Below are 14,639 nucleotides of genomic sequence, written 5' to 3'. Positions count from 1 at the left end.
ACATCAGGCCTTTTTCATACTATCATCACATTTCACTTTTGGTTTGTGTGTCCAAAGTTCATAAAATCCTAAATGAATAAATAAAATGAAGACTATACATATTCGTAGTAATTTACACTCGTGGTAATAACAGCTGAGTGATGTTTTATGTGCTTGTGAGGTTTTTACTGACAACATGCAGGAATTTAAAATTCTTTAAAACCTTGGACATCTTGTCCTTGTCCACTGGTCTCATCTGTTTTAGGCTCTGATTGTCACACTGTCACAAAACAGCCTTCTTCTTCAACCCCGGTGATAGGTAAAATCATGTCAGAATAAAAAGAAATGTCATTTTTAATTATCATATGGTTCAAGTCTTACACACAGAAGTCTACTAGTGGGTCCAGGGGCAATTGTAGTACTCTGTCATTACCTTTCCACATGAGCCTCGTGCATCAGGAGTAGTCTTTCAGCCTCTGTCTGCAAAGTTGTTTTACTGTTACTCTTATCTGTTCTGTACTCCATAACTTTATTGTTAGAACAACCAACAATGTCCACACATTAATACAGGTTTTTTTTCTTTCTGTGTAAAGGGCTGTACGACAAACCTTTAGTTTTATTTTCAGTCTTAGTCAGGCATGCTGTGTCATTAAAGATATGGATTACGGGAATTCTTTTAATCAGTGTATCTTTATTATCATAGTTTATGAGTTTGAATGCTCCGATGTACTTTAGAGGTATGAGTGGGGCACGTAACTTTGAACTCTAAATATGATAAAAGTTGCACCTATAGGGTAGTTTCTGGGCATTTCACTTCTGCTTCACAGAGAATTTGTCTTTTGTGAATCAAATAGTTGCTCATCACCACTTAACTGTCCACGAGTGTGTTTGCATGTGTATGTAAGCTGTCGCCAGGTTGCAGTGAAACAGGATATATAATATGGAATACAAACATAATAATGTCATTACCAACACCAGGAGATCCTGATGGTGCAGTATAAGAAGATGCAACTAATATCCTAGAAAAAAAGTTAAAGATGAAATTAATCTAAATAGATATATACACTACCAGCCAAAGGTTGGACACACCTTCTCATTTAATGTTTTTTTTCCGCTCCACTTTTTAATCGCACCTCCGAGTAGAGCCCATATTAATGCCACACAGAATTCCAGTACCAGACACATCTCTACATGAACTGTTCAGGGGAGACAGCGCAAATCAGGCCTTTATGGTCAAATAGCAGCTAAGAAACCACAACTAAAGAAAAGTAGCAAGCAGAAGAGATTTGTTTGGGCTAAGAAACACAAAGAATGGACATTAGACCAGTGGAAATCTGTAATCAAAGTAATCAAAGCAGTGGGTGGCTATTCTGAGGAATCTAAAATATAAAACATGTTTTGAGTTTTCGTTTGTTGACACTTTTTTGTTTACTACATAATTACATATTTCATTCATACTTTAGATGCCTTCAGTGTGATCTACAATATAAATAATCATGAAAATAAAGAAAAAAAAACATTAAATCAGAAGTTGTGTCTAAACTGACTGATAGTGTAAACATCCAGTAGCCATTGGAGCCGGATAGCAGTGGCTGGGATGTGCCAGGTATTTCAGTGAAACTGAGTTTCAATAGTGGGACCATAAGATATCTGTAGGCTAATCTGGTTAAACATTGCCTCTCATCTCACATTCACAGGTTAATGCAGTTCAGCATCTGTCAGCCAATAAGGAAGTCAATCAGTATAAGTTTGTAAGTAAAGGTAGAGGCAACCAAATGCAAGCACAGATAAGTAAGGGACATCAAACACTTGGACTTGAGGATCTATCCACCTGTTGCACTTCTATTTCTTGCCAACATGAATGGTAAGTTAAGTTTGTTTCCATTATCATCCATGTACATTTGCAGCTACTTTATTCATCACACAATATCTTTTTTCCAGATACTGCAATACAAATTTTATTTGCATCATTGTGACTAAAGTTGTGTTAATAATTCAAGAAAATAAAAGCAATTCTATCAACTGTGCTAATTTATTCTATGTTAACAATGTATTCTTTTTTTGTTGCTTCCAGTTGGCTCAAATTATGCAACATTATGCTGTGTCCTAGTCTCAGGTTAATTAATAAATATCCATAAAGATGATTCACTATCTCTGGATGGTAAAGTGCAGTATAAGGAAAGCTGCAACTATTGTGAAGAGGTTGTGGCAATGTAATCCCAAGATATTATATATATAGGTAATGTGTAAGACATAATGTCCTAAATTTCTAGTTCTAATTTCTATGAACTTTAAATTTTCTCTATAAACTTGACAGAGACATAGATAATATACTTTTACAGCAAGTGAGCAGAGTGTAATATGATTACTGACTGAGACTGTCATGCTTACATGAAGCAATTTTGGTTCTGAGGAATAAAGTTGAAAAATTACATTAGAAATGATGCAATAAACAAAATGTGAAAAACAAAAAAACAAAGTTACTCTGAAACCTTTTTTTTTTTTTTGTAGTGCCACCAACACGGAGGATTGTCCTCCTCGGGAAAACGGGAGCTGGAAAAAGCAGTGTTGCAAACACTTTATTTGGAGAAACCACGTTCAAAATGGGCCATTCCCCTGACTCAGAGACGAGCATTTGCATTTCCAAGTCCAAACTCATTAACAGAAGATCCATAACTTTGGTTGACACGCCCGGCTTCTTTGACACAAGCAGATCAGAAGAGGACATGAAGCCCAACATACTGCAATGTATTGTTGAGTGTGCTCCTGGGCCTCATGCCTTTATCGTTGTTCTTAAAGTGGAGAAATTCACAGATCATGAAAAGTCTGTCATCGAAAACATGTTCCAGCATTTCTCCGAGGAGGTTTTACGATATGCTGTAATTCTTTTCACTCACGGTGACCAACTGCTGGAGGAAATGAAAATTGAAGAGTTTGTCAGTCAGAGCAAATGCCTGGCTGATCTCGTTCAGAAGTGTGGAGGCCGATGCCACGTTATAGATAATAAATACTGGAATAATGAGGCAAAGAATGAATACAGGAGCAACAAGTTCCAAGTGGAACAGCTTTTGAAAACCATTGATGATATAGTGATGGAAAACAAAGGTGGTTATTACACTAATGACCTACTACAAGCAATAGAGACAGAAATACAGAAAGAGGCAGAGGATATCAAACAAACATCAGTGACTATGTCTTCAGAAGAAGCCAGGGAAAAAGCTAAAAGTGGAGTCTACAAACAGCACGTGGCTAAATTTGCACGCATCGCAGGTAAAGGCCTGCTAATTGCAGCTTTGCTTGGTGGATCGGAGTTTGTTGCACTTGTACCTCTAGCTATAAAAGGAGTCAGTACAATCAAACAAGCAGCAAGGAAGAAGAGAATAGAAACAGTGTCAAAGGAAGAAACAAGTAAAGGAGTAACTGCGGTAAAGGCAGGAGGAAAAGCACAAACACAGTCAGTATCTACACCGAATAAAGGAACTCCAACAAAAGAAACAGCAGTGGAAAGGAGCGTCGCTGGAGCAAAAACGGGAGCTGATATTTTCTCAAAACTACTTAAAATTTTTAGGAAGACAAATGAAGAGGAAGTGAGCGCATCAATAACAGATGAAGCAGCGACACTGGAAGAAGAAGCCGAAGATGCAGAAGCAGAAGATGGAACAGAGGAACTAGTCGAAGAAGAAACTGGGACTGTAGAAGTTTTACCAACTATAGAAACAGACGTGCCAGTAGAAGAAGAAGAAGAAGAAGAAACTGATGAAGGAAAAGTAGAAATGACACAAGAGATGACAACATCAATGACAGGAGAAACACCAGAAGTGGCAGAAGTACTGGCAGAAGGAGAAGGAGCAGCTGCGTTGACAACAGCAGTCGAAGAAGAAACAGTTGGGGCGGTGCTGTCAGCAGCAGAGGAGGCGGCTGAGGAGGTAGCGTTGTCTGCAGTGGGGGAAGCTCTTTCAGTAACAGCGGTGGTAGAGGGCATGGCTGAAGCATCAATTGAAGGAGTGGAAATGGAAGTAGTAGAAGAAGCTGCTGGAGTAGTTGCGGAGGCAATAGATGGAGTAGTACAAGTGATGGATGTAGCTGTTAAGGTAGCTGAAAGCTGTTGCGTACAGTGAATCAACCTGTACCAACAGAATTTCTGCTTTCAGCGATTCAACTCGACTATTTCTATTAAAATTATTGTAACACTGGCAACAATGGTGTAATCACTTACATCCCTGTAATGGTTGGTATGAGTTATAATATAAATCTAGTTGAGGCTGGCTCTTAATTTAAAAAAAGAGAAGCAGTTAAGACATTGTTGCTAACATTTTTGGCTTTACTTTTGTGTTTTTAAAATGGATAGTGTTTCAAATTCAGAGATTTAATTTCTTCTTCTTTTTTGTTAAATATAAAACTATTGATTGTATTAATTCTATCTATTAAGAAAACATGATATGGTTAGGCTGGGAAACATTATAGCAGAGTTTTTCTTTAAACCATCTCAAGGATTTTTTATCTAGTAATGACAGAAATAATTATATTCTTAAAATGAAATTTTAAGATTAAATTTTTGATGAAAAAATATAGTTAAAACAAGCAAACGGTTATAAAAGATCTGACTTGAGGGCAGATCAACCCTGGAGTCTTTTCCTGTCTGGGCAACTAATATCACAGGTGTATTAAACTGTGTCTGTCCTGTTTCTCCACACTTTTACCTTCAGTTTTCATCTCCTACAATTGTCAGATTACAGCTGAATAATTAAATTTAAAAACTTCAAAAATGCATTTAAGCTGGGTAAATGATGACCACAAAAAGTATAAAAATAAATGATATATTTTGAACTTTTATTTCATTAATAATGATATAGTTTGTCATTTTTGTATTTCTTTCCTTCCTGTTTTGTTAAGGTAAACATGTTGGTCAGCACTGACACCTGTTCATTTTCTTCGCTTAGGTGGATTAAAGTTAAAACTCTGTTCTTTATTTCTATGTTGCCATAGTAAATCATGGTTTATTATTGATTTTATTTAGAGGTCAGACATTTGTAGGTCTGTTGATGTAACAAAGATTACTCAGAGAAGGGAAGTTATTAACAAGAAAAGAAGCACATTTGAAATTGACCACAAATAGAGGGGGAAAAATTAACTACATTAACTACAAGTTGTAAGAAGATGACTTGGCAACTGTTGTTTCACAAATTTGTGCCTTCTTGTCTCCTCGTCCTGCTGCCTATGAGGGGAAATTTATCTTCAGCGTGTCTTGCTAAAGTTTATCACAAGTTGTGAAACTGATATGGAGGACAGAGGAAAGAGGAAGCATGCTAGAGGAGCTATAGTTGTGTATGCACAGGTGTGTGTTTTATTGAAGTGTTTTGGGGGTTGTTTTAGCTATAACAGAGGTGTGGCACAAAGCTGGAATGTACCAGTCATGGTGGGAGGACTCAGCAGCCAGACCTTTTTACCTAGAAGTCATTTCATTATTTAAGATCAAACTTTGTACCCTTCACTGTTCCTATAAACTTTCTTGTCTCTTTGTGCTTTGTCGTGAATTTAACTGAAAATTAAGCTAAATAGTTGTTTAAAAATACATATATTTAAATGTTGATCAACAACCTGTCATTTCTTATCTAGTGAATTTTTATTTTTATTCATCACCTTTTGGGAGAAATTATTAGAAGCATCCTGTTTTACTTTAACTTTAGCGTGTGGGCTAAAAGTAATCGGTATGTTACTGCTGCCAGCTGCTTAGAGGCTGCAGAACAGATAACTTGTAACTCTGATAAAGGAGCTGTTCTGATAAAGTGACCCAATTACGGAGTATTTTTAAAGTCTCCTATTCCACATCCTCCAACGAAACTCAGCTGCAGTGTCATTTCCAATAAAACAAGCCCAAAAAAGGAGCCTGTGTCTGGTGAATGTTCTGATATCCACAAAGAAAAATCTTCCACTTGAATGAAAATTTGTTGATGTTTTCAGACATGGCCCTCAACTTACTAAACCACCCCCCTGCAACTGTATCTCTGTTCTTAAAGTGGTAAGCACCTATTTTATCTCCTAATCACAAACAGTGCAATTGTCTTTGGTGGTTAGCCCTGAGTAAACATAACTGAAATGTGCATATTATTACTCCTGAAAGGATCAACAAAAAATCTCTATGAAATATTAATTAAACATGAGCTAAATATTAAACTCAAAATATACAGTAGGGATTTTGCGCCTACAGCAGCTGGTGATGAGAACGTCCGCTAAGATCCATAGAGACGCAAAAGGAGTCTCAATGATTAGAGTCGTAATTACAGTGAGTCACCACTAGATGTCAGCAGATCGCAGGATTTCTTTTCCCCAGACATAATTCTGTTAAACTTTCTGTGCCATGATGACATCCAGTTCAGTAAAAAAGTAACTTTTATACTATTAAAGTTATTTCATCATCTCTTTTATTAAGGCTTTTCTACTCTAAAGTTTATATTAAAACTAGCAGTAGCACTCACTGGCCTATTTATTAGGGACACACGGCAGTGTGACTGTGACATAGAGATCAAAAAAAAACTTTAGACATCAAAAATTCAGACTGTTTGGTTAAATTACATCTCTGCCTTGTATTACTTGAAGTGCCAGGTAGCTTTGTGGTCACTTTTAAAATCATTCTTTCTAAGTCTGGCCATTAGTGAAAGGCTACTGTGCAAATATTTACACTCATTTTATCCCAATGCCAGTCACATTGTGTCTTTTCTTCATACTGTAGATATGTGTAGGAGGTGTAGGTATGAGTCTGAAGGTGTAACCACAAATAAAAATTCCTTTGATTTTGATCAATTAATTCTAGGTTTATGAGAACACATCAGTTTTCTGGAAGATGTAAATTACATACTAATCAATGTATATTCATAATTACAATACTGTACTTAAAAAAAACTACTGACATCTATCTTTTATCTTTAAATACTAAAAGATAGATGTATTTATTTCTTTATGTGTACATTTCTGTGTATTCAAATGTGCAAGATAAAATCATTTTGGCCAGAGGCTATTAGGTCTTTTTCTTAGATAGCCACACGCATGTGTGCACACATATCAAAGGTCATAACTTACAGCACTAGAAAACAATCATCATTTGCTTCATGTAAGGCTAATGTCTGCAGTATATTGCCTCACTGGGAAATGAGGAAATAACACAAGAATCATATCAACAATCACATCTGTCCCGTATTTAGCAGGTTAAACTAAAATAAACAATAAAAGGTGAATCAAATAGACCGGCAAGGCTGGGTTAGTCGATTTGGTAAAGTAAATCCGTTGGGCATCTTTCTTCGCCTTTAGACAGTAATTCTGATGGCAAAAAAGCCAAACGGGACCGGCAAAAAAAAAAATTAATTAGCTTCTCAGCTGTCCCCATCCTGTTCCCATACATTCGTGTATGTATTTTTTTTTTTAACATTGACATGAACTTTGTAAATTATTTAAGTTTAATTATGGTTTAAAAAATTAATTAAAATATATATATATATATATATATAAAATACATAACATTTGCAGGGAACAGTGGTTTTTGTTTGCTTTTTATTTTTATATTTGTCATTATTTTAATGTATTAATTGTTTGTTTGTTTTGTGGCGTTTGCAAGCTTCTATAACAAAACTGTCACATAATAATTGGTTTAAGACTTGCAGAAGTTGAAGCCCCACCCCACATTTCCCTGCTTTTCCCTTCAATTAGTTAAAAACTCCGCTGTGCACCTGTGGATTTCATCCAAATGGCAGAGAAATGGCAGCAGCAGTGTGCCGTCGAGTTGGACCTGTATCAGTTTTACTGCTCGGTATGTCTGGACCTGCTCAAAGATGCCGTCACCATCCAGTGTGGACACACTTACTGCAGAAGCTGTATCGAGGGATGCTGGGAGCAGGAAAATGAAAAGGGAACGTACAGCTGTCCTCAGTGTAGGCAGACCTTCAGTCCAAGGCCTGTCCTCGGGAGGAACAACGTGCTGGCTGAGGTGACGTATCCACGGTGCTGCTTGGAAAAAAAGGAAAAAAAAATCCGAGTTAATTAATGTACGTTTATTTGTTTGTTTTGTTAATTAAATACACATTTACGCCTACCGGTCACGTGGTTAGTGCCGTGTTTGACCCACTCCTTTCTTCAGACCTGCTTTAAGTCTTCGTGGCACAGACTCAGCAAGGTGCTGGAAACATTCCTCAGTGTTTTTGGTTCAACGTTTCGTGACAGTATCACACAGTTGCTGCAGATTTGTCGTTGAGGTGAGGTTTCAGCTTTGTGCCATGATCAGCATCTCTCAGATAAGCTCATCTGTTACTAAAGGACACGGTGTGTCAAGAAAATATCCCCAACACCATTGCGTTATTAATTATTAACAGCAGTCTGTATTCTGGTGTGGTTACTGCAAATTTCAAACATGCAGTAGTGCAGCCACTGCTTAAGAAACCAGGCCTTGATCGCACAGCTTTAGCGAACTATAGGCCTATTTCCAAGCTGCCTTTACTTCACAAGGTTTTAGAGAAAATAGTTTTTAGTCAACTGAAAGACTTTCTAGACGATAATGACATCTTTGAGATTTTTAAGTCAGGTTTTAAAACCCTTCATAGCACAGAATCTGCATTATTAAGGGTTTTTAACGACATCCTTCTGGCATGTGATTCTGGTAACCATGTTGTTCTTGTCTTGCTTGACCTAACTGCTGCTTTTGACACCGTAGATCACAATATTCTAATTTCTTGATTAAGTGATGTAGTGGGTCTTGGTAGCACTGCACTCAATTGGTATTAGTCTTATTTGTCAGGTTGAACTTTCTGTGTCAGCCTTCTCAGAGTCCGAATCATCTTCTGCTCCTCTGTCACGCGGTGTCCCACAGGGCTCAATTTTAGGGCCACTGCAATTTTTATTGTATTTATTGCCTCTGGGTTCCATCCTTAGAAGGCATGGGATCACATTTCATTGTTATGCAGTTGGCTGCCAAATTTATTTGCCACTGAAGCAGAAAGGTGGCATCTCCATAAAGCCTCCCATGACATGCCTGGATGACATTAGAGCGTGGTTGGCTCTAAACCTTTAAAAGTTTAATGAAAAGAAAACAGAGTTGTTGGTGTTTGGACCCAGTGGTCCCTGCGAGTCCTCCTCTGTAGTTTATTTTAAACCTGTTGTTACTGACCTTGGTTGGACAGTGATTTTAAATTGGACAACCAAATCAGAGCAGTGGTGAAGTCCAGTTTTTATAATTTAAGGCGACTGGCAAGAGTTTTTTTTTCGAGGCAGCACCTTGAAATGGTGATCCATGCTTTTATTTCCTCCCGCCTGGACTTCTGTAACTCACTTTATGTGGGGGTCAGTCAGTCATTGCTCTCACGTCTGCAGCTGGTTCAAAATGCGGCTGCACGACTCCTAACAGGAACTTGTAAAAGAGAGCATATAACCCCTGTCCTAGCCTCACTGCACTGGCTGCCTGTGTCTAATTTTAAAATTTTAAAATTTTCTCATGTTTGTTTTTAAATGCCTTCACAGTCTTGCCCTGCCTTACCTCTCTGAGCTTCTTTATCTCCACATACCCTGTCAGTCTCTCAGGTCAGCTGACCAGCTGCTCCTGGAGGTACCGAGATCCAGGAGGAAGCTCAGTAGGGACAGGGCCTTCTCTATCGTGGGTCCAAAATTATGGAATACTTTGCCCTGGCACGTTAGAGAGGCCCCTTCACTGTCCACTTTTAAATCACGTCTTAAAACCCACTTTTATTCTTTGGCTTTTAACCTCAGTGAGACTTAGTTTTCCGTTGAAATTAAATTAGTTATTTAATTCATTATTTTATTTTTTCTTTCTTTTATTTGGATTTTGTTTATATCTTATGTATTTTTTGGTTCCAATGTACAGCACTTTGTGTCAGCTGTGGTTGTCTTAAAGTGCTTTATAAATACAAGTGATTGATTACACCAGTAACCTGGCATTGTGTGTGGGTATCAGTCCCAGAAGATTAGCAGTTTCTGAAAGACGGACACCAGCATGTCTGGCACGAATAACCATGCCACATTGAAATTGGTCTTTTTTCCATTCTGATTCTGTGTCTAATAACGTCCCAGGAGTATAATTTCTTATTTATTTTGGAATGGCATTAGATTTTTTTGTAGGTGTTTACCACACCCACTGTTGTTACTCCTAAAATATTTTCATACACTACATTATTTTCATAGCCAGCTATTCTTTACACAACAACATATGTTCTCTTTTTTCCATTGCATTTTCTACAGTTTTAAAGAAAATACACAATTGGGATACTTAAGCTGACTTCATCCTCTTTCCATTCTAGTTTGATTCTGTTTGTCGTGCAAAACCTTTGACCGCTTTTATTTGATCACTGTAGGTTGTAGAGAAGCTGAAGAGGACAGTAACCCAACAGCCCCGTCCAGCTTCTCCTCTTGCTCCTGCAGGACCAACAGACATTGCCTGTGATTTCTGTTGTGGGACCAGAAGAAACAAAGCCACCATGTCTTGTCTGACCTGCTTGGCATCGTACTGTCCGGCTCATCTTGAGCCTCACCACAGTTTTCCTGTGCTGAAGCTTCACCAGCTGGTGTCTGCTACAGTGCCATTAAAGGAAAAAATGTGCACAAAGCACAACAAGCTGATGGAGGTTTACTGTAAGACTGATCGAAGGTGTATCTGCTATTTGTGCACCATGGACGATCACTGGTGCCACTCAACAGTGACAGCTGCAGCAGAAAGAGCTGCTGAGCAGGTAAAGAGAAATAAAAAAAACGAAATGAATCTGGAGTGTTTTAATTTTCCTCTGATCCTGCAGTTTCTTCTTGCAGGGACAGCTTTTTCTGAGTCACAGTGCAGTTAAGCGGAAATCCCAGGAGAGACAAAAAGAGCTGAATGAGCTGGTCCAAGCTGTGAAGGACTTCAAGGTGTGGAAATAAGACTAGAAACCAAATATCTCTACTGACCACAGTGCTGTCTAGTACATGTTGTGCTTTGTGGTACTGTAAACTCATAAATTACTTGGTTAAATTCCAACTACTGCTTTCAGATTAATACAGCTTTTATAAGAATGTGCTTTATACCGTAAGGTGAAGACCCTACAGTCACACAGAGATGATTCATATGAGTTATACAATTTTTTTTTTTTCTACTAAGAGCATTAACAGGCTTTAATCCTATATTTTCAATGTACCTACTACAAGAGATTCAGTCAGCAACTGGAATTGGCTGACTGGCCCATTTCATCTGTGTGCAACAGGCACATAGTTGCATGTACACTTTGAGATATTGTTTACATGGAAACTTTTCACAATGAGTCAAGATGTAAAGTAAACTGCAGATGAATCACAGCAAACACATTTTTAACAGCAAACCTAATTGGTCACTTAAAGGAGCTAATGAGGACAACATGAGTAAAAATAAAGCTCTCCAGAAAATACTTGGAGTAAAAATCAGAAATTAAAATCCATCAATGAGACACTAACTATTACATATTTACTAAATGCAGTGGCTACATTTTATTTTCTTTATATTGGTTTATGAATTTTGCCTCAGTTTTCTAAATTCGCCTCCAAAAAGTATTTTTTTCCTAATCTAAACTGTCTTTGTATAAAACAGATTTGTTGTCAGACTGCAATGAAGTCCAAAGACCAGCTCTTTGATGAGCTGATCTCCTCTATACAAAAGCAACGTACTTTAATAAAGCAGCTGATTGAGGCTCGAGAGAAACTAGCAGTTGTTCAGGCAGAAGCTCTGCAGCTGCAGCTGGAGGAGGAAATCGCCAGGCTGAAGAAAAGAGACGCCGACCTGGAACAGCTTTCTCATACAGAAGATCACATTCATTTCATTCAGGTAGGAAATGTCTTTTGTGTTGTAGGCCAACCTATGTTTCTTTCTAAAATTCTGTCACCATTTAGACTCTATATTTAATTCAGTGTTTTATAACCAAAAACGCCACATCTGGAGCTGTAAAAGCTCAAATGGTTGTAGAGGAAAACCTGTTTAAACATTACCTCATGAAGACAAACACACTGCACTATCACTTTTTTGTTAATTGCTACGTTTTGTAGCGCTCATTTCATGTAAGGCCATCAAAGCTTCCCACCCAAGCAAAGAAAAGTTAGAGTGAAAGAGAAACCTCCTAATGTGACAACATTGTAACTTCTTGCTGGGGAGTTTATGAGGATACATAAATTTGATTTAGAATGTGTTGCTGTGCAGCGAATGTTCATAAATGAATATGAGCATTTCAAAAATTTACATAGGAAAAAAATGAGAGGGAGGATATAAATTTTGTTTGTGTGTGTGAAAACACTGCACAAAGTAAAATTAGAGACAGTCCACCATTGTACAAATGTAGAAATTAATTTCACTGAAACAATAATGTGGTGCATAGCAAAATCTGCATTTTGAAAAATACCGTGTACATGTGGACGTAGCCTGAGAGCTGATACTGATGGAGCCATATTGGAACAAGTCTTGAAAAACTAGATCTATTGTAGAAATACTTTTTTGAGAAAAGCAGGGAGCTGAAACTTTGCACACATCCTATTGAGATTTGTTTTTCTTTTTCATTTATAGTTACACATAAAATGTTTGTTTGGTTTTATTTAAATATGTTATATATGTATATATGTTCAAAAATTAATTTTTAACCTAACTTTTGTTCTTTTTTTTTTTCTTTTTTTTATTTCCAGCTCTTCCAGTCTCTCTCCATCTCATGTGAATCTCCAGACTTGCCAACAGGGGCTGTTGTTCGTCCTCCACATTCAGTGGAAACCGTGACCAAATGTCTGACTCAGCTGAGAGATGACATGAAGAAGCTTCTGGAGACCACATGGCCCAAGATCTCTGCAACAGGTACCTGAGAGAAATATCCATCTACTTGATTCCACTTAATCCAGTATTATTTATTTATTTTGTTCCTATCAGTTTTTGGTATAAAAGTTGTGCTGCCACCTGTGCCAAAGACCAGAGAAGAGTTTTTGTGCTGTAAGTATATCAGTATATCTAAGCAGTAATCACTTACTAAATACTAGAAGGCTGATGATATTCTTGGTTTGCTTGTCTATCAGATCACTGTCCTCTAACACTGGATCCCAACTCGGTCAACAAATACTTGGACCTTTCACAAGATTCTCAACGAGTGACGAGTGGCTGCTATGAGCATTTTCATTTATCTCACTCGGACAGGTTTGGAGGTGTGAAGCAGGTGCTGTGCAGAGAGGGTTTAACAGGGCGGTGCTATTGGGAGGTCAGTTGGAGTGGTGGCGTCTGGTCAGTGGCAGCGTCTTACAAAAACATCAGCCGAACATCATTCGACTCAGAATTTGGGAAGAATGACAAGTCCTGGAGTTTGGAGTGCTCTGCAAAAGGATATACTTTCAGACATAACTTAGTAGCCAAGGCAGTGTCAGGTCCTCGTACCTCTCAGATTGGCGTGTACCTGGATTACAGGTCAGGTACTCTGTCGTTTTACAGCATCTCTGACATCATGACTCTGCTTCACAAAGTGCGCACAGTATTCACTCAGCCTCTCTATCCTGGCCTTGGGCTGAAGGAAGGAAGCTCTGGCTGTTATGCAGAAGTGAAAAAGTTGTGATGCCAACTTTTTCACCTCTACTATGTTGAATAATGTCTTTCAAGGCCTAATATAAGCAGTGTAGAAACCTGTGAGCTCATTGAACTTGACACTTATTTGTTATATGCTGAATGACTCGCACTGTTTGGATGTTGAAAGGCGTGACAGGTGCTCTTTCCTCACCAGGCAGGTGTAGAGTTGTGGTTCTAGATTGGAACATTAGATAAATAAAATCACTGCTAAGGAAATGTAAGAGTTTGTTGCTTTAAGTAATATCATTAACCCAGGTTTGTTTTTGTTTTCTTTTGCTGTTTTTTTTTTTTTTTTTTTAAATTAAAGTGACTTTGAACGGTCACTTTATAAGCTACATGCACCTAATTGTCTTTGTTCTGTTTTGTCTTTAATGCCTGGGGGAAAAAGTGTTACGTTTGTGTTGGTGTATGGTATAAAATATAATTGCTAAAGAAAACATTTGTCTGAGACTTTTCATGTCAGAATTAAAATATTCACAATAAAGAGCAGTAATTCAGTGTTTCAGATTTTGGCGAAACACACAAACTGCACACTTTCCACACAGTGAGTAGAATCTAGACTTCATAAGAAAACAAAGTTAAGAACACAGTGCACATAGAACTTAATTTGCTAATAATGAATGGCTTCAGATGATGCCAATATTGCATAGCACAGATGCTGTATTGCAATAGGGTATCATGACCAAAGTCTAGAAGATTCAAAAGTGAGCTCAAAGCTTTCTTTACTTTCTTGCATCACAAAGTTATTGTGACCTTTGTGACACTTTCATCAAGGTACTTCCCGTGTCCAAATTCAAGGGTAGCATGCTTCAAATGCTGTGTCCCAATTCGGGGTATGCACGCTTGAAGTATGCACACTACGCGTACTACGTACGGTGCGTACTATAAGTACGAGAAGAGCGGAAGTGAGAGGCTTGTGAAATGGGACGGTATACGCTTCGTCGCGCTGTTCAGGTTGCCTAGCAACCATGATACTAACTAGTGATGTGCGATACCACTGATTTCCTTTCCGATTCGATACCAAGTAATATTCAGGGTGGTATCGACGATACTGATCCGATACCGATACTTTGTACAA

The 14,639-nt window shown here is 37.9% G+C and overlaps 2 protein-coding genes across 2 annotated transcripts; both read left to right on the top strand.

Moving 5' to 3' along the window:
* Nucleotides 1-2,567: 2,567 nt before the first annotated feature.
* On the top strand, nt 2,568-4,097 carry LOC148104148 (uncharacterized). Its single transcript, XM_087836059.1, has one exon. It carries the CDS (start codon nt 2,583-2,585, stop codon nt 4,095-4,097), a length of 1,515 nt encoding a protein of 504 aa, XP_087692185.1. The 5' UTR covers nt 2,568-2,582.
* A 3,611-nt stretch (nt 4,098-7,708) lies between these two features.
* Nucleotides 7,709-13,550, top strand: LOC102794876 (tripartite motif-containing protein 16-like). The gene is made up of 7 exons (XM_087839296.1): nt 7,709-7,957; nt 10,329-10,703; nt 10,780-10,875; nt 11,567-11,800; nt 12,646-12,808; nt 12,881-12,940; nt 13,024-13,550. The coding sequence occupies exons 1-7, from the start codon at nt 7,718-7,720 to the stop codon at nt 13,548-13,550; spliced, it is 1,695 nt and encodes a 564-aa protein (XP_087695422.1). The 5' UTR covers nt 7,709-7,717.
* Nucleotides 13,551-14,639: the final 1,089 nt, after the last annotated feature.

The sequence above is a fragment of the Neolamprologus brichardi genome, chromosome 3 (assembly GCF_056152115.1).
Source record: "Neolamprologus brichardi isolate AB-2024 chromosome 3, ASM5615211v1, whole genome shotgun sequence".
NCBI classification, from domain to species: domain Eukaryota; kingdom Metazoa; phylum Chordata; class Actinopteri; order Cichliformes; family Cichlidae; genus Neolamprologus; species Neolamprologus brichardi.
This window is presented reverse-complemented; position numbering and strand designations above follow the sequence as displayed.